This window comes from Rhinopithecus bieti, unplaced genomic scaffold (genome assembly GCF_001698545.2).
Source record: "Rhinopithecus bieti isolate Rb0 unplaced genomic scaffold, ASM169854v2 scaffold_14229, whole genome shotgun sequence".
Lineage (NCBI taxonomy): Eukaryota > Metazoa > Chordata > Mammalia > Primates > Cercopithecidae > Rhinopithecus > Rhinopithecus bieti.
Genome location: NW_016807978.1, coordinates 1614330 through 1634345, shown reverse-complemented (window position 1 = coordinate 1634345; position 20016 = coordinate 1614330). Strand labels below are relative to the sequence as shown.

At 40.4% G+C, this 20016-nt stretch overlaps 1 protein-coding gene across 2 annotated transcripts in view; it reads left to right on the top strand.

Annotated features, from left to right (window-relative positions):
- Nucleotides 1–19054, top strand: part of BMPR2 (bone morphogenetic protein receptor type 2) — a 209008-nt gene extending 189954 nt beyond the window's left edge. Inside the window, exons 11-13 of one of the 2 annotated variants that reach the window (XM_017884382.1) lie at nucleotides 8087–8259; nucleotides 10633–11912; nucleotides 16133–19054. In XM_017884382.1, coding sequence (XP_017739871.1) covers nucleotides 8087–8259; nucleotides 10633–11912; nucleotides 16133–16383 — 1704 coding nt within the window. In that variant the 3' untranslated portion in view covers nucleotides 16384–19054. The remainder of the gene's footprint in view (nucleotides 1–8086; nucleotides 8260–10632; nucleotides 11913–16132) is intronic. The other variant, XM_017884383.1, reaches the window with a different exon arrangement.
- The last annotated feature ends 962 nt before the right edge of the window (nucleotides 19055–20016 follow it).

Sequence of the window (20016 nt, the reverse complement as noted above, 5' to 3'; positions counted from 1 at the left end):
CCTTTTCCCTCCCCTCCCCTCCCCACACACCTGGCCTCCCTTACTACATTTGTTAAGATTTACTCAGCTTTATCTGCAAATGACTCATTTAGTTTTCACTATTACCCTTGTATCAGTTATCTATTCATTAAAGTTTTAGCATCCACAATCATATTTATATTTCCAGAAACTCTTGTTTGCCTTTTCCATAGCAGTCTGTTCTTGTTTTCAGAATGTAATAAGGGTGATTCATTCTGAAGATGTTATTTTTATACTTTATACAAATTAGTTTTCTTGACTATAATAAAAGGACAAAAGGTGAAAAATAAGCAACTAAAATTATTTTACTATATATTTTCACATTTCAATTTTAGATTGTCTTGGTAGGACTAGAATAGTATTTCCATTTTGGATCCTGACTTAAGTGGGGTGACGTCATGTCAGAGAAAGGCTAAAGACACATTATAGTTCCCATACAGATTTAGAATGAGCACTGTCTTCATTGGTTATCTTAGTCAGTAGGTTACTTTCAAATTTGGCTTCTGTTTTGAGTCAGATTGAAATATTTAAGTATGTGGCAATTAAAGAGCCTATTGTCAAGCACGTATGTCCAAGATTGCTTCCAAAACTATGCTCCCTGCTATAGGAACTGGGACAGATCTTTAAGAGGTCCCTGACAGCAAGTGAGAGGCCGAGTACTTTATTAGAATTCATCAGAGGTGCCAGCCTCACAATAGAGTATCTCTAAAAGAAAAATCTGTTTATGAAATTTTATTCTAGTAAAATACAACCTCATCTTCCTTAAATTGTTTTATTTCACCAGCACAAATGGGATCTATTATTTTGAAATATCTCTTGGCAACCCTATCATTATGAGATATGCATCATATGCATATTTACCTGAAAACTTTTTACTTCCAGCATAGAGTAGGTTGCCAAGTAAGGAATTTATAATACTTGGTTCACTTCCAGGGAATCCATTTAAATCTAATATGCTACAGTCAATAAACTGCTTCTCTGCAGTGACAATCCAATACTAGAGTTAGGTAGCAAGTACATACTTTATAAAAAAAGAGAAATGCAGCTATATCTAAAGAAGCCATTTTTACTTTCACAGTTTCATTGAGATTAAGAAACATTCCTTTGGCCCGGCGCGGTGGCTCACGCCTGTAATCCCAGCACTTTGGGAGGCCGAGGCGGGCAGATCACGAGGTCTGGAGATCGAGACCATCCTGGCTAACACGGTGAAACCCCGTCTCTACTAAAAAGACAAAAAATTAGCCGGGCGTGTTGCTGCGCACCTGTAGTCCCAGCTACTAGGAGGCTGAGGCAGGAGAATGGCGTGAACCCAGGCGGCGGAGCTTGCAGTGACTGCCGAGGCCAAGATCGCGCCACTGCATTCCAGCCTGGGTGACAAAGCGAGACTCCGTCTCAAAAAAGAAGAAACATTCCTTTGATAGTAAAACTCAAAATCTTTCAAATATTAATGAATAAAAAAACTAGCTTTAATTTTATAAACTACCAGGGACTCAAACATAGTTTAGTCAATAAAGGGTGGAAGAATAGTTTCCTGATAAAAATGAAAGCATAGAAAATAGTCTAAAGGAAATACAAAATGTTAAACCATAGTTACTCTGAATACTGGGTTAATAAATGACTTTTTCTTCCTATATGTTTCAGAATTTACAGTAAAAATGAACTGCTTTAACAATCACACACACACAGTTTTGGAGTTTTGTTTTGTTTTGTTTTTTGAGACAGAGTCTCGCTCTGTCACCCAGGATGGAGTGCAGTGGCGCAATCTCAGCTCACTGCGGCCTCCGCCTCCTGGGTTCAAGGGATTCTTCTGCCTCTGCCTCCCTAGTAGCTGGGACTACAGGCACGTGCCACCATGCCTGACTAATTTTTGTATTTTTAGTAGAGATGGGGTTTCACCATATTGGCCAGGCTGGTCTCAAACTCCTGACCCCATGATCCGCCTGCCTCAGCCTCCCAAAGTGCTGGGATTACAGGCATGAGCCACCGTGCCCGGCCAGTTTCTTGTTTTGTTTTGTAGAGACAGGGTCTTACTATGTTGCCAAGACTAGTCTTAAACTCCTGGCCTCAAGCAGTCCTCCCACCTCGGCCTCCCAGGGTGCCAGGATTATAGTCATGAGTCAACATGCCTTGCCCCAACACACAGTTTAATTTTGTTTTATGTTAAAATATTTTAAATTGGCAAAATAAAAAATTATAGGCCACGTTTATTTTACAGTGGCTTTTTTTCTCCTACATAAAATGTTCAGGTATAATTTGTTTTAACTGTACTACCATTCTTCATGTTTTCCATTCTTTTCCAGTTTTTTGTCACCCATACTATAGTGCAGGGAGACAATAATAGCTCACTGTAGCCTCAAACTCCTGAAGTGCTGGGATTATAGGTGTGAGCCCAGCCTCTTTTCCAAATGTTTATACTCCATTTCTTAGTCTGTCTTGAATTCTTTTCTCTCCCTTGTTAAAATCACTTGCCTGGCTTTTCTTTATTACTTAGTGTTAGTTTTGTATGACCTCTTGCAATCAATGGTTTTATCTTAATATATTTTCACATAAAAGGTGGCAACTTAGCCAAGCACAGTGCCTTCTTAGCCAGGCACGGTGGCTCACCCCTGTAATCCCAGCACTTTGGGAGGCTGGGGCATGTGGATTACTTGAGGTCAGGAGTTCGAGACCAGCCTGGCCAATATGGTGAAACCACATCTCTACTAAAAATACAAAAATGAGCCGGGTGTGGTTGTACATGCCTGTAATCCCAGCTATTCGGCAGGCTGAGGCAGGAGAATCGCTGAACCCGGGAGGCAGAGGTTGCAGTGAGCAGAGATCACGCCACTGTACTGCAGCCTGAGCAAGACTCCGTCTCAAAAAAAAAAAAAAAAAGGCGAGGCTCGGCATCTCATGCCTGTAATCCCAGCACTATGGGAGGCCACGGCAGGTGGATTGCTTGAGGTCAGGAGTTTGAGACCAGCCTAGCCAACATGGTGAAACGCCATCTCTACTAAAAATACAAAAAATTAGCTGGACGTAGTGGCAGGTGCCTGTAATCTCAGCTACTCAGGAGGCTGAGGCAGGAGAATCACTTGAACCTGGGAGGTGGAGGTTGCATTGAGCCGAGATTGCACCACTGCACTCTAGCCTGAGCAACAGAGTAAGACAATGTCTTAAAAAAGAAGAAAAAAAAGGGGCAACTCTTCCTCAGTTCATGTTTGCCCTCTAGTCTTTCCTTTTGAAGAAATACATAGAAATATATACATTTCAGAAGAAACTACCAGTTCTTTTCACATATTTTTAGTTTTTCCATTTTCTCTTTTGGACAAAATCTACAGACTTCTTCTGTGATATAGAGATTCAACATTTTAAATCCTTTTTGTCTGACACAACCCACATTAAGAAATACAACTTCAGCCAGGTACAATAGTGCACACTTGTAGGCCAAGCTACACAGGAGGCTGAGTGAGGAGGATCGCTTGAGCCTAGGAATGTGAAGCTGTAGTAAACTGTGATCCCACCTGTGAATAACCACTGCACTCCAGCGTGGGCAACATAGTGAGACCCCATCTCAAAAAAAGCACAAAGTTTACATCATTACGTAGTATAATACTTAACCTTACTACCTACTCTATATCCTAGTGTTTTCTGTTCTAGTCTAGAGCATTTCAGTTTTAGTTAGAGTTGTTTGTTTTAAACCACTGAGCTGGTTTTATGACCCACCAACGAGATCCAGCTTGCATTTTCCTTCCTTTGGGTAGGAAAGATTGAAAAAGTTCCTTGTTTATCTTTTCTATTCTTTTTTTTTACCCCTTACTTGTCTTTCCTCATCAATGTTAATAATGGCACTCCCTTTAACTCATTTACACAAGCATTAAGGTATCATTATTTACCTATTCCTAGAGTTAGAGTCCCCTTCCAAAGGACGCATCAGATTTTGCCTAAATATTTGTTTTCCATTCTGATTTATTCTCAATTTTTTTTACATTTAAAGAGCTATAATTGATAAACTGCGCATATTAAAGTGTACATTTAGGTATGTTTTGATATATGTATACACCCATAAAACCACACAGTCATGATTATGAACATGTCAGTTACCCCCAGAAGATTTCTCGTGCCGTTTTGTAATCTCTCCTCAACTTTCTCTATCCCCCATGAGTCCCCAGGCAACCATTGATCCGCTTTCTGTCACTAGAGATTAGTTTACGTTTTCTAGAATTTTATATAAATGGAATCATATGAATGTACTGATTTTCTCGCTTCTTTCGGTATAATTATTTTCAGATTTATTCATGTTCTTATGTGTATCCATAGTTTATTAATTGCTGAGTAGTATTTCATTGTATGCATATGATACAGTTTGTTTGTCCATTTACTCGTGATAGATATTTGGTTTTTTCCAGTTTCAACTGTTACAAATAAAGCTGCTATGAATATTCATGTACAAGTCTTTGTATAAACATATGGTTTTATTTGCTTAGGTAAATACCTAAGAGTAGAATGGTTGAATCGTGTGGTAGGTATATGTTTAACTTTTTAAGAAACTGCCAGTTTTTATGGTCGGGCGCGGTGGCTCACACTGGTAATTCCAGCACTTTGGGAGGCCTGAGTCAGGTGGATCACCTGAGGTCAGGAGTTCAAGACCAGCCTGGCCAACATGGTGAAACCCCATCTCTACTAAAAATACAAAAATTAGCTGGGTGTGGTGTTGCATACCTGTAATCCCAGTTACTCGGGAGGCTGAGGCTTGAGAATTGTTTGAACCCAGGAGGCAGGGGCTGCCGTGAGCTGAGATCGCACCACTGCACTCCAGCCTGGGTGACAGAGCGAGACTGTCTCAAAAAAAAATAGAAAAGAAAAGAAAAAAACCTGCCAGTTTTCTAAAGCGGTTGTGCCATTTTACATTCTGGCCAGCAATGCGTGAGAGTTCCAGTTTCTCTGCATCTTTGCCAACACTTGGTATTGCCAGTCTTTTTAATTTTAGACATTCTTTTTTGGGGGTGGTGGTGGGAGTACAGGGTCTCATTGTATCACCCAGGCTGGAGTACAGTGCTGCCATCATAGCTCGCTACAGCCTTGACCTCCCAGACTGAAGTGATCCTCCCACCTCAGCCTCCTAACTGGAACCACAGGTGTGCACAACCACATCCAGTTAATTTTTTAAAATTTTTGGCCTGGAGCGGTGGCTCAAACCTGTAATCCCAGCACTTTGGGAGATCGAGGCAGGTGGATCATCAGGTCAGGAGATCAAGACCATCCTGGCTAACATGGTGAAACCCCATCTCTACTAAAAATACAAAAACAAAATTAGCTGGGCATGGTAGCGGGTGCCTATAGTCCCAGCTACTTGGGAGGCTAAAGCAGGAGAATGGCATGAACCTGGGAGGCGGAGCTTGCAGTGAGCCGAGGTCACGCCATTGCACTCCAGCCTGGGCGACAGAGCGAGACTCCATCTCAGAAAAAAAAAAAAAAAAAAAAATTGTGGAAATGGAATCTTACTATGTTGCCCAGGCTTGTCTTGAACTCGTGGCCTCAAATGGTCCTCCCACCACAGCCTCCCAAAATCCTGGGATTACAGGCATGAGCCACCATGCCCAGCCTAGATTTATAATTATTATTTTATGCTTTTCTCTCTTAAATAAGAAAAAAGGAGGAGTCTGGATGTGATGGATCTTGCTTGTAATCTGAGCACTTTGGGAGACCAAGGCAGAAGGATAATTTTGGCACAATGGTGCCTTAGCCAGGCATAGTGGTACTTGCCTGTAGTCCCAGCTACTTAGGAGGCTGATGGAGGAGGATTGCTTAGGTCCAGGAGTTCAAGGCTGCAGTGACCTGTGATCATGCCACAGCACTCCAGCCTGGGCAACAGAATGAGACCCCTTTTTTTTTGTTTTGTTTTTAAAAAGGAGTTAGAAACCAAAAATATAATAATAGTGGCTTTTATGGTTACCTAAGTAGGCTTTTGGGTTCTACTTATTGTCTAATGTCCTTTGAGGGACTCCCTTTAACATTTCTGTCACCCAGGCTGGAGTGCAGTGGCATGATCTCAGTTCACTCCAACCTCCGCCTCCTGGATTCAAGCGATTTTCCTGTCTCAGCATCCCAAGTAGCAGATATAGATATATACAAGTCTTTGGATGGACATATGGTTTCATTTACTTAGGTAAATACCTAAGAGTAGAATGGTTGAATCATGTGGATGTTTAAAAACAAACCTAGTCTATTTTTTAAAAGGGAGTTAAAACTAGCTTTCCCCTGGCCAGGCGCAGTGGCTCACACCTGTAATCACAGCACTTTGGGAGGCCAAGGCAGGTGGATCACAAGGTCAGGAGTTCAAGACCAGCCTGGCTAACATAGTGAAACCCTGTCTCTACTAAAGATAAAAAAAAAACAAAAAAAAAAAAAAAAAAAAAAAAAAACAATAAAACAGCCGGGTGTGGTGGCAGGCGCCTATAATCTCAGCTACTAAGGAGGCTGAGGGAGGAGAATCGCTTGAACCCGGGAGGCGGAAGTTGCAGTGACCAGAGATCGGGCCCCTGTCCCCCGACCTGGGGGACATTGAAAAACCCCACCCAAAAAAAAAAAAAAAAAAAAGACTAGCTTTCCGCAAAAGGGAGACTATTGTTAATTGCTAATGAATAGGAATACTACAGAATGGGACTGTTTTTGATACTACTGTTTTGGAACTAGTTTAAAGAAGAGATGTCTATAAGTTTTAAGGTTGGAATAAGGCACTCTTTTTTTTCTTCTTTTGAAGCAGAGTCTCACTCTGTCACTCAGGCAGGCAGTGGCACGATCTTGGCTCATTGCAACCTCTGCCTCCTGGGTTCAAGCAATTCTCCTGCCTCAGCCTCCCAAGTAGCTGGGAGTACAGACGCAAACCACCATGCTGGCTATTTTTTTTTTTTTTTTTTTTTTGAGACAGAGTCTCGCCCTGTCATGCCGGCTGGAGTGCAGTGACTTGATCTCGGCCCACTCCCTCTGTGGTTCAAGCGATTCTTCTGCCTCAGCCTCCCGATAGCTGGGACTACAGGTGCGTGCCACCATACCCAGTTAAGTTTTGTACTTTTTTTTTGTTTGTTTGTTTGTTTGTTTTGAGACGGAGTCTTGCTCTGTCACCCAGGCTGGAGTGCAGTAGCCAGATCTCAGCTCACTGCAAGCTCCGCCTCCCGGGTTTACGCCATTGTCCTGCCTCAGCCTCCCGAGTAGCTGGGACTTCAGGCGCCCGCCACCTCGCCCGGCTAGTTTTTTTTTGTATTTTTTTAGTAGAGACGGGGTTTCACCCTGTTAGCCAGGATGGTCTCGATCTCCTGACCTCGTGATCTGCCCGTCTCGGCCTCCCAAAGTGCTGGGATTACAGGCTTGAGCCACCGCGCCCGGCTAGTTTTGTACTTTTGGTAGAGACGAGGTTTCACTATATTGGCCAGGCTGGTCTCAAACTCCTGACCTCGTGATCCACCCGACTTGGCCTCCCAAACTGCTGGGATTACAGGTGTGAACCACCACACCTGGCCAATTTTTTTATATTTTTAGTAGAGATGGGGTTTCACCATATTGGCCAAACTGGTCTCAAACTCCTAACCTCAGGTGATCTTCCTGCCTCAGCCACCAAAGTGCTGGGATTATAGGCGTAAGCCTCTGCGCCCAACCAAGCACTCTTAACTGGGGGTAAAGGAGAAAAGCTCACCTAGAGATAGAAAATAGCCAAATGTCCCCAAATTCCATCAAACTCAAAACTTATTTTTGAAGCAGAATTAGTGGCTGTTGATTGACATAACGTAACTGTGAATTAACAACAATGACCTAAACCTGTGGCCTTGAAGAAACATCTGCGACTTATTGTTGCTTTTACTTTTATGAATAATTCTTCAGGGAGTTGAGGTAAATCCTGCTTGTTTACTTGTTCATCACCTTTTGAGAATGTTCCTTTACAAATCCTTGAAGCCTAAAATACGTTATTATAGCTACGTAAAATATACTAGTTAAGGTAATTGATTTTTCTTTTACTTCATGTTGTGAACTGAAAACTTCAGTATATATTTTTTTTAAAGACACACGGTTTGACATGTACTTTGTCTTACAGGCAGTGAGGTCACTCAAGGAGACAATCGAAGACTGTTGGGACCAGGATGCAGAGGCTCGGCTTACTGCACAGTGTGCTGAGGAAAGGATGGCGGAACTTATGATGATTTGGGAAAGAAACAAATCTGTGAGCCCAACAGTCAATCCAATGACTACTGCTATGCAGAATGAACGGTAAGACCCTAAGGGGTGTGGCACCTGTCAATCAGTATTAGAAACTGAGACCCAATAAATAACAGAAAATAAATACCTTTAAACCAGCCTAATGGTTCAATGATTACCTCATACAGTCTAAAGTTATCATTTTTCTTTCAATATTCCTATTCTTCTATTGAACATTTTTGTTTGGTACGAGTGCGAGATGAAATCTGCATTTTTTTATATGTAAAGGTATAGTGAAAGAAGTTAGTCTTTCTCTATTTATGGTCCAACCTTCCTGCAATAATAAAGGTAAAATGTTTCCATAACTCCAAAAGTTCATAAGCACTTCTATATAAATTGTCTCATTTATCCTTTGTTGTTATTATTCCTTCCTCCTCTGCTTTTTTTTTAAGTAAATGGAACTATGAACTTGCCTATCTAACCACTGTTTCACTGACACTAAGGTTTCTAGACTTCCTATCTAATGCTCTTTCTTATAGAGTATACTACTACTACTTTTACATGAAAGCAATTCAAAGGTCTTTCTAGTCCATCATTAATATTATTTTACAAGACTTTTCTTTGCTAGAACTATAATTTTGGTTCTAAATAAAAGGCTTTTAAAAAATTCCTACAATTTGGAACTTTCTACGTCTGTATTTCTTTGTTCCATGTTTGGGGTAAAAAAGCCTTTCTATGACTCTGTCATTTTGTCTAATACATGTTTAAAACTTTCAGAAAGGCATCCAGGAAAGGGTTACTGGAGAAGATTGAAATAAAAATAAACTCGATTCTTGAAACTTTTTTTTTTTCTGTGTGGTTTTTTGGGTTTTTTTGTTTGTTTGTTTGTTTGTTGTTGTTTGTTTGTTTTTTGGAAACTGAGTCTTACTCTGTCCCCCAGGCTGGAGTGCAGTGGCATGATCCTGGCTCACTGCAACCTCTGCCTCCTGGGTTCAAGCGATTCTCCTGCCTCAGCCGAGTAGCTGAGATTACAGGCATGAGCCACCATCCCCAGCTAATTTTGTATATTTATTAGAGACAGGGTTTCACCATGTTAGCCAGGCTGGTCTCAAACTCCCGACCTCTGGTGATCCACCTGCCTTGGCCTCCCAAAGTACTGGAGATTATAGGCGACAGGTGTGAGCCACCGCGCCCGGCCTGTTTTCTGTTGTTCTAATTTGTGAAAGCTATTTGTATTAGCCATAGATCAAAAATTTGGTTTGCACTACTTTTGTATAGGTCAAATTAGTTTCGGATATACACTCTTATACCTTATATATCAGTAAATCAAGGAAGTTAGACACTGGCAATTCTAATTGTAAATTTTTTCACTTTACACATACCTGAGGACTGTCTTCTGCTTTCATCTCCCCTCATCTCTGTATTTCCCATGTCCTTTAGTATGATGTTTATACCTCTCTCAAAAGTCAGCTAAAGCTTTTATTTTGAATGCTTTCAAACTTTTCTTCAGTGGTAAGAAAAAAAACCCTTGATGGCCCATCTTGATTTGGCCATTTTTTGCCTCCTGTGTCATTCGGCTCAACCTTCTGCATGCATCTTCTCATCTCCAGTCTCTACTAATAATTTCCCCAAAATTATAATTCATCCCATAGTTACTCTTAAGTTTTATTTTACTGAATCTTACCCTCCATGTCTCCTTAGCTTTCTTTTCTTGTACTGTATAACAACTTTTTCTTCTTTTCCTCCTGTCATCTCCCTTATAAATAACGATCATTCCCAAGGAATGACAATGACAGCAAAGAACCCATGATAATTGGAGAGCAATTCTGAATCTTTGATCCTTGATTTGAACATCATATTCTGCCTTATACCTTAGGCTCAAGGACTTTTGCTGATATGACTCAGACTATCCCAGAAAGATATGCGCCATTACTAGGGTGTGCTTCTTAATGGAGGCCTTTGGAACAACCTAAAAGCTTATATTCTTTCTACCATTTGCCCATTGGAACTTAATTGATAACATACCTTTTGAGTAGGCACCATGCATCTAGAATTATGGAAGTACAGAAAACATATACCATGGTTCTTCCTCTCATAAAACATAATGTCTGGTTGTATGAATATATATTTCATAAATATATATTTAATGATGTTAGACAACTATAGGGGAGATTTTAAATTAACTTATAAACCAAAATAATAAACATTTATAAAATTATATCTGATCCACATACATTTTCAGTAGGCTTAATTCATGTATAACTAACACTTATCAAGTTATTAATTGGCACTTGATTATTTGATTAGACTTTTAACCTTTAGAAAATATATATTTGGAAGAAAATGAAAAACAACTCAGACTTTAAAATCAGAGGTGTCAAACTTGGAGAGACAATTTATCATAAATGTACATTCTCAATGTGATACTTTTTTTCTTTCTTTAAGCAACCTGTCACATAATAGGCGTGTGCCAAAAATTGGTCCTTATCCAGATTATTCTTCCTCCTCATACATTGAAGACTCTATCCATCATACCGACAACATCGTGAAGAATATTTCCTCTGAGCATTCTATGTCCAGCACACCTTTGACTATAGGGGAAAAAAACCGAAATTCGATTAACTATGAACGACAGCAAGCACAAGCTCGAATACCCAGCCCTGAAACAAGTGTCACCAGCCTCTCCACCAACACAACAACCACAAACACCACAGGCCTCACACCAAGTACTGGCATGACTACTATATCTGAGATGCCATACCCAGATGAAACAAATCTGCATGCCACAAATGTTGCACAGTCAATTGGGCCAACCCCTGTCTGCCTACAGCTGACAGAAGAAGACTTGGAGACCAACAAGCTAGACCCAAAAGAAGTTGATAAGAACCTCAAGGAAAGCTCTGATGAGAATCTCATGGAGCACTCTCTTAAACAGTTCAGTGGGCCAGACCCACTGAGCAGTACTAGTTCTAGCTTGCTTTACCCACTCATAAAACTTGCAGTAGAAGCAACTGGACAGCAGGACTTCACACAGGCTGCAAATGGCCAAGCATGTTTAATTCCTGATGTTCTGCCTACTCAGATCTATCCTCTCCCCAAGCAACAGAACCTTCCCAAGAGACCTACTAGTTTGCCTTTGAACACCAAAAATTCAACAAAGGAGCCCCGGCTAAAATTTGGCAGCAAGCACAAATCAAACTTGAAACAAGTCGAAACTGGAGTTGCCAAGATGAATACAATCAATGCAGCAGAACCTCATGTGGTGACAGTCACCATGAATGGTGTGGCAGGTAGAAACCACAGTGTTAACTCCCATGCTGCCACAACCCAATATGCCAATGGGACAGTACCATCTGGCCAAACAACCAACATAGTGACACATAGGGCCCAAGAAATGTTGCAGAATCAGTTTATCGGTGAGGATACCCGGCTGAATATTAATTCCAGTCCTGATGAGCATGAGCCTTTACTGAGACGAGAGCAACAAGCTGGCCATGATGAAGGTGTTCTGGATCGTCTTGTGGACAGGAGGGAACGACCACTAGAAGGTGGCCGAACTAATTCCAATAACAACAACAGCAATCCATGTTCAGAACAAGATGTTCTTACACAGGGTGTTCCAAGCACAGTAGCAGATCCTGGGCCATCAAAGCCCAGAAGAGCACAGAGGCCTAATTCTCTGGATCTTTCAGCCACAAATGTCCTGGATGGCAGCAGTATACAGAGTAAGTGGAGGGATCATATAATCTCTCCTGTGTGTCTTTTGGGGCCATTTAAATAACTATTTAGATCAACTAATAGATATATTTCAACTAGTGATTATTTACCTTTGCCACTTTGTAAATGATCCATTTGAGGCCTGGAGCAGTGGCTCACACCTGTAATCCTAGCACTTTGGGAGGCCAAGGGAGGTGGATCACCTGAGGTCAGGAGTTCAAGACCAACCTGGCCAACATGGCAAAACCCTATCTCTACAAAAACACAAAAATTAGCCAGGTGTGGTGGTGTGCACCTGTAATCCCAGCCGAGATCACGACACTTCACTCTAGCCTGGGCAAAAAAGCGAAACTCCATCTCAATAATGAAATAAAATAAAATAAGCCGTTTGGGCCAGGCATGGTGGCTCATGCCTATAATCCTAGCACTTTGTGAGGCCGGGGCAGGTGGATCACCTGAGGTCAGGAGTTCGAGACCAGCCTGACCAACATGGTGAAACCCCATCTCTACTAAAAAATGCAAAATGGCCAGGCACAGTGGCTCATGCCTGTAACCCAGCACTTTGGGAGGCTGAGGCAGGTGGATCACAAGGTCAGGAGTTCAAGATCAGCCTGGCCGAGATGGTGAAACCCCTGTCTCTACTAAAATACAAAAAATTAGCTGGGTGTGGTGGTAGACACCTGNCAATAATGAAATAAAATAAAATAAGCCGTTTGGGCCAGGCATGGTGGCTCATGCCTATAATCCTAGCACTTTGTGAGGCCGGGGCAGGTGGATCACCTGAGGTCAGGAGTTCGAGACCAGCCTGACCAACATGGTGAAACCCCATCTCTACTAAAAAATGCAAAAATGGCCAGGCACAGTGGCTCATGCCTGTAACCCAGCACTTTGGGAGGCTGAGGCAGGTGGATCACAAGGTCAGGAGTTCAAGATCAGCCTGGCCGAGATGGTGAAACCCCTGTCTCTACTAAAAATACAAAAAATTAGCTGGGTGTGGTGGTAGACACCTGTAATCCCAGCTACTCAGGAGGCTGAGGCAGAGAATTGCTTGAACCCAGGAGGTGGAGGTTGCAGTGAGCCAAGATTGCACCACTGCACTCCAGCCTGGGCGACAGAGCAAAACTCTGTCTCAAAAAAAAAAAAAAAAAGCAAAAATTAGCTGGGTGTGGTGGTGCACACCTGTAATCCCAGCTACTTGGAAGGCTGAGGCAGGAGAATCGCCTGAACCCAGGAGGCGGAGGTTGCAGTGAGCCGAGATCGTGCCATTGTACTCCAGCCTGGGCAGCAAGAGCGAAACTCCATCTCAGGAAAAAAAAAAAAAAAATAAGCCATTTGGTTGGGCCTCAAAGGTAATTAGACTATTGTCAAGAAAAAAGTAATATTTTTGTCATTGATAATTAAAAAGTCCGTGTCACAATAGTCAGAATAATTGCCCAATTTAATGTATGCTTTATGTGGCTGCTGCTTTATAATGCAACTCACATACTTGCTATGAAAAGTTGAAATTAAGTAAATACCAGTTCAAGAGCTCCAAGTAATGTTATACCAGTATAACCTTTGAAACATTTTATTGCACATATTAATATTGATTATGTCTGCATTTAGGTTTTATCAAACTAACCTTAATAAATCTTTTTTTTTTTTTGAGATGGAGTCTCGCTCTGTCGCCCAAGCTGGAGTGCAGTGGCCGGATCTCAGCTCACTGCAAGCTGCGCCTCCCAGGTTTACGCCATTCTTCTGCCTCAGCCTCCCAAGTAGCTGGGACTACAGGCACCTGCCGCCACGCCCGGCTAATTTTTTATGTTTTTAGTAGAGACGGGGTTTCACCATGTCGGCCAGGATGGTCTCGATCTCCTGACCTTGAGATCCACCCGCCTCGGCCTCCCAAAGTGCTGGAATTACAGGCGTGAGCCACTGCGCCTGGCTATACCTTAATAAATCTTAAAGATCCAGAGAAATTTCAGAAAAATTACTATAAAGAAACTGTAGGCTGGACACTGTGGCTCACGCCTGTAATCCTAGTGCTGTGGAAGACTGAGGTGGGTGGATCACTTGAGGCCAGGAGTTCAAGACTAGCCTGGGCAACATAGCAAAACCCAATCTCTACAAAAAATTTAAAACTTAGTTTGGTGTGGTAGTGAGTGCCTGTAGTTCTAGCTACTTGGGAGGCTGAGGCAGGAGGATCACTTGAGCCCAGGTGTTCAAGACCGTAGTCGGCCATAATCACACCACTGTACTTCAGCCCGTACAGGAGAGGGAGACTCTGAGAAACAAACAAAAAAAAACTGTAAGATTCTTCTTAGTTTCTTAGTATCATCTTTTTCAAGAGTTGTGTATTGAGTCTCTCACATACCTATACTTTTTTTTTTTTTTTTTTTGAGACAAGGTCTCACTGTTGCCTAGGCTGGAGTGCAGTGGTAAGATCATGGCTCACTGCAGCCTCAACCTCCCGGGCTCAGGTCATCCTCCTGCCTCAGCCTCCCAAGTAGCTGGGACTCCATACCTATACTATGGTACTATGAGCCCTGTAGCATCTTAAATAACTTAAATTGATGTTTGATTTCTTGTCCTAAAGGTATTACAACACAAAACAGGGGAGCTCACCAAAATCTGTAAGTTATTGTTATACAAAATGATTTATTTTAATTAATTTATTTTTTTTTTTTTGAGACAGAGTCTTAGTCTGTAATCCAGGCTGGATCATGCAATGGCATAATCTCGGCTCACTGCAACCTCTGTCTCCCAGGTTCAAGTGATTCTCTTGCCTCAGCCTCCCGAGTAGCTGGGATTACAGACATGCGCCACCATGCCCTGCTAATTTTTGTGTTTTAGTAAAGGAAGGGTTTCGCCATGTTGGCCAGGCTGGTCTCGAACGCCTGACCTGAGGTGATCCACCCACCTCGGTCTCCCACAGTGCTGGGATTACAGGTGTGAGCCACTGCGCTCAGCCGATTTCTTTTTTAGACTAAGGCATTTATGAAAAAAAGTTATGTTTTATTATTCTCTAGGGCTACAAAATGGGTTTGAAAGAAGGATACAGGTTTCAAAAACCTATCAGTAAAATATAGCCCCTTGCTTGAGCAGCTTATATTATAGACCAGTTGACAGACCCTTATTGCAGGACTCTGAGTCAGTAAGACATCTTGTCAGATAGACCAGGCCTGGTGGCTCATGCCTGTAATCCCAGCACTTTGGGAGGCTGAGGCGGGCGGATCACCTGAGGTCGGGAGTTCGAGACCAACCTGACCAACACGGAGAAACCCCATCTCTACTAAAAATACAAAATTAGCCAGGCATGATGGTGCATGCCTGTAATCCCAGCTACTTGGGAGGCTGAGGCAGGAGACTCGCTTGAACCCGGGAGGCGGAGGTTGCGGTGATCTGAGATCATGCCATTGCACTCCAGCCTGGCAACAAGAGTGAAACTCCGTCTCAAAAAAAAAAAAATCTTGTCAGATATAGGAAGAGGAAATTACTAGAATATTTGTACTCTAATATTTCTGTCATTCTTCTGAAAAATATTGTATGCCAGGTGCTTTTAAAGTTTGATCCAGGCCAGGCATGGTGGCTCACACCTATAACCCGAGCACTTAGGAAGGCTGAGTTGGGCACATTGCCTGAGCTCAGGAGTTCAAGACCACCCTTGACAAGATGGTGAAACCCCCCGTCTCTACTAAAATACAAAAAAATTAGCTGGGCATGGTGGCATGCACCTGTAGTCCCAGTTACTCTAGAGGCTGAGGCATGAGAATCGCTTGAGCCTGGGAGACAGAGGTTGCAGTGAGTTAGGATCGTGCCACTGCACTCCAACCTGGGCTACAGAGTGAGACTCAGTCCCAAAAAAAAAAAATTTTTTTTGATCCACCTTGAGCATTAAATACAATGATTAAATACATTTTACCAAGTTAAAATCTCTACCAAAACCAGAAGATTTGAGAATACAGCTGAAAACTTTAAGTGTTCTCCTCTGATTGTGTGTGTGTGTGTGTGTGTTTATCCTTGACTTATAGAATAAGTTAATCAGTTATTAAAACATTTAGGTTAAACAGTCTCAAAAATAAGTTGGTTAAGCTTTGCCTAGAAAAACATTGCCTGGCATTATGAATTTCAAGAAATGTTCATTAGCACCCTCCTGAGACATTGGTTTGACCTTTTCTTGAGTTATATCCCTCACCCTTTATTTCTTAAGTCTGTTAAATAGTTCATTTTTCTGCCCTTTTATTTTCAGTAGGTGAGTCAACACAAGATGGCAAATCAGGATCAGGTGAAAAGATCAAGAAACGTGTGAAAACTCCCTATTCTCTTAAGCGGTGGCGCCCCTCCACCTGGGTCATCTCCACTGAATCACTGGACTGTGAAGTCAACAACAATGGCAGTAACAGGGCAGTTCATTCCAAATCCAGCACTGCTGTTTACCTTGCAGAAGGAGGCACTGCCACAACCATGGTGTCTAAAGATATAGGAATGAACTGTCTGTGAAATGTTTTCAAGCCTATGGAGTGAAATTATTTTTTGCATCATTTAAACATGCAGAAGATGTTTAAAAAAAAAAAAACTGCTTTATCCTCCTGTCAGCACCCCCCTCCCACCCCTGCAACAAGGACTTGCTTTAAATAGATTTCAGCTATGCAGAAAAATTTAGCTTATGCTTCCATATTTTAAATTTTGTTTTTTAAGTTTGCACTTTTGTTTAGTCTCGCTAAAGTTATATTTGTCTGTTATGACCACAGAGTTATATGTGTGTGTATCAAAAGTGGTCTCAAAATATTTTTTTAAGAAAAAAAGCAAAAACAATGTATTGCTGATAATCAGTTTGGACCAGTTTCTTAAGGTCATTAAAACAGAAGCAAATTAAGACAGGTTTGACTGCAGTGGTATCTGGTATCCATGTTTTATTTCTGGGCACAAGCTAGTTTTTATGTTGATACGTTCCTGAACATATTATCTTGTTGGACATCTTTTCTCTTGTGTTTTGTTTGAATGTGCAATAGTTTATAGGCCACAAATAAGCTTTCTTGTAAGCTCTCTTCCTAACAGGGCACATATCCTTCCATAATATAAACACTTTTCTGCCCCATCTCCCATACTTTTGAAGGTCAGTTCTATGACAGTGAATTTTGCACAGGAGAAGCAGCTACCTGATTTCTTACTTTCTCTCTCCTTATCATGGAGAATACAGAAACATTGTCTGAAAGGGCTCTAAAAAAGGAACTACCAAAACCTGATTTGAAATGCCATTTCTTTTAACCTTCCAAATCCTGAATGTTTCCTTCCAGGCATTTTAATAAACTTATTTGCTTCTGGTTTTGGGAGTTCATAAGAGAGACTAGAACAAAGTACAGGACATCAAATATTAGCCATTTCCCATTTCATTTTATTTTCTATGTATGTTCATGTTCCATGTTCATTTATTTAAGAATACATTTTTATTGGTAAGCTTATAGAGCTATACTTATGGAATTTTTAAGTAGGAAAATAAATGGTTAAGACAAAATAGTGTTATAGCTTTCATTCTCTGAATAGGCCATCTTTGACTCATAAAATTACACTTACTGTTTATTATAACTTCAGAAGTAATTTATAGTTCTGAACCTATAGTATCTTTTACCCTGTTCCCAAGCGAAGACTGGTGACTTTATCTGAAAATTATTCCTCTTCCCATGACCTAAAACACTGTGAGGAAAAATCATTCAAGTGGCATGCCAAGTCCCCGTGAAAGAAGGGCTGCTATCAAACCTAACTTTTTTGAGCAGACTGAGACTAAACTTCTCTCTTTTCAAAATTGTGTTATCTTCCTTAATCCTATTTTCATAATTTTTACTTTCGCCAGTTTTTCACATTATCTTTGATATGTGAGCAACATTTATTATTTACATTAGAGTATACCTTTTAGTAATAACATGACTTGAAATCATGTTATTTTTAAAAGCCTCCTTTGCTTCTTTCATTACTTATAATCTTCTCTAAAACAAACTCTGCATTTTTTTAATAAAGCACTTTCTGTCAAATAATGGACTTTTTTCTAAACAAATTATTTTCTATTAATTTACAAACTGATGATTTCACTTTTTAAATTTTTTTTTTCGATTATCAGAGTACTTAGTGAATGTTACATAGTTAAGTTCTAAGATAGTTCCAGGGATTAAAAGGTTAAGAGGAAAACACAAATCACCAAATTTCTGATTTATGTTTTTATCTCCTGAACAGTATTTTTTCACTCATATTCCTCTGTCTCATCACTTAGCTAAAGACAGCCTAAATTTCCCAATTTTCTGTCATTTGTGATTTACTTGTATATAAGCCTTCTCATTTGCCATGTGCTGTGATCTTACAAGTTAGATGTTACTGTGCCTACCATTTATTCAGCTGGATTGCTGAACACTGTTCTGGATTCTTAGAATTCAGATTATCTTGTTAGTGCCCAAGATTTCCACGCTTTGTGTTTTATTGGCCCTTCTCTTGATTCAGCACCTTAACCGATTTTCAGTCTTCTGGCACATAATTTTTTTCACAGTTATTATTCTATTGAGAAATTATTTGTATCTTGCCTAGTACATTTTCACTTAGTTCTCTTGCCTTTAAATACCTTTCACATGCATTTTAGGATATTCTTTTCAAATATTTGTAGGACAACTTTGAATCAAAATAAATTATATTCCTTCTCCAGTTTGAAGCATTGAGGGTAAATAACCATTTGAGGTCTAACTGATCTTTTCCTGCCACAAGAGTGATCTTACATTCTGCTATATTTGTATTTGGGCCAGTTGATTGTAGGTTTTCCAACATATTTTAATATTGGGAAAATCATAATAAAATGCTTTAAAAATTAATATGCCAGATTAAAATAACTGAATAGTTTATTTCATTCAAGCATGTTTAAAACAAATAATTTCCTTTCACCAGTTTTCTTAGTAAACTCCTGAAAAGTAGGAAAGGTGGAAAGTATATATCATTTTAATAAATTTTAAATTAAATTGTACATCAAACTTAAAATCTGTAATATACAAGCAAGCAAAATTAAGTTAGTTACTTATATGCTAATACTCATCTGATAATAAATGTTTCTTAAAGTTGACATTTAACTGCTATCACAAAATTTTACATGTAGAAAAGCAGGTCTTTTGAATAAAAGATCATTCAACTAAAAATATTAAAATTTATTTCACTGGATGGTAATGTAACCTTAAAAGCATCATAATAGGTAAAGTCTAATATTAGTTCCCTTAACAAAATCCTAACTGTGTACCAGAATTAGGTCACTGAAAGAACTTGATTTGAATTACATTTAGACAAAAATTACTTAATTGTAAATTCTTAAAACTTTCCAAATGCATAATTGGAAAAAAAAAAAAATCACTGTTACCAGTGTAGGAAGTTACGAGAAGGCACATACTGAATGCTGAAATATATATATGCTATTTGTTTTAAACCTCAGAGAAACCATATGAGCATTGTAATTAATATTCCCATTTTACAGATGAGGAAATTGAAGCTAAGAGAAATTAAGTAATATGCCCAAGGTCCATATCTAGTAATAGACAAAGCTGGGATTTCAGTCTATGTCTACCTCTCTCCACATCTCTTTCATCCATACCACACTGCCTATATGCCATATGACAGGATGCGTAACGGGCTAACATTTATTTTAAAAATTCAGGCCGGGCGCAGTGGCTTACGCCTATAATCCCAGCACTTTGAGAGGCCGAGCCAGGTGGATCACAAGGTCAGGAGTTCAAGACCAGCCTGGCCAAGATGGTGAAACTCCATCTCTACTACAAATATTTTTTAAAAATTAGCCAAGCATGGTAGTGGGCACCTGTAGTCCCAGCTACTCAGGAGGGTGAGGCAGGAGAATTGCTTGAACCCAAGAGGCGGCGGTTGCAGTGAGCTGAGATCGCGCCACTGCACTCCAGCCTGGGTGACTGAGTGAGACTCCGTCTCAAAAAATAAAAATAAAAATTCAGTCACTATACTCGCATAATTGTCATTTGTATATATACAACTGTATTTGTATATATAAGGTAAGCCAAACTACATACCTTAATGATTTGGAAAGTTAGGCAAATATAAGATATGTAGACATATCTATGCTGATTGTTGCTTGAGAAATAA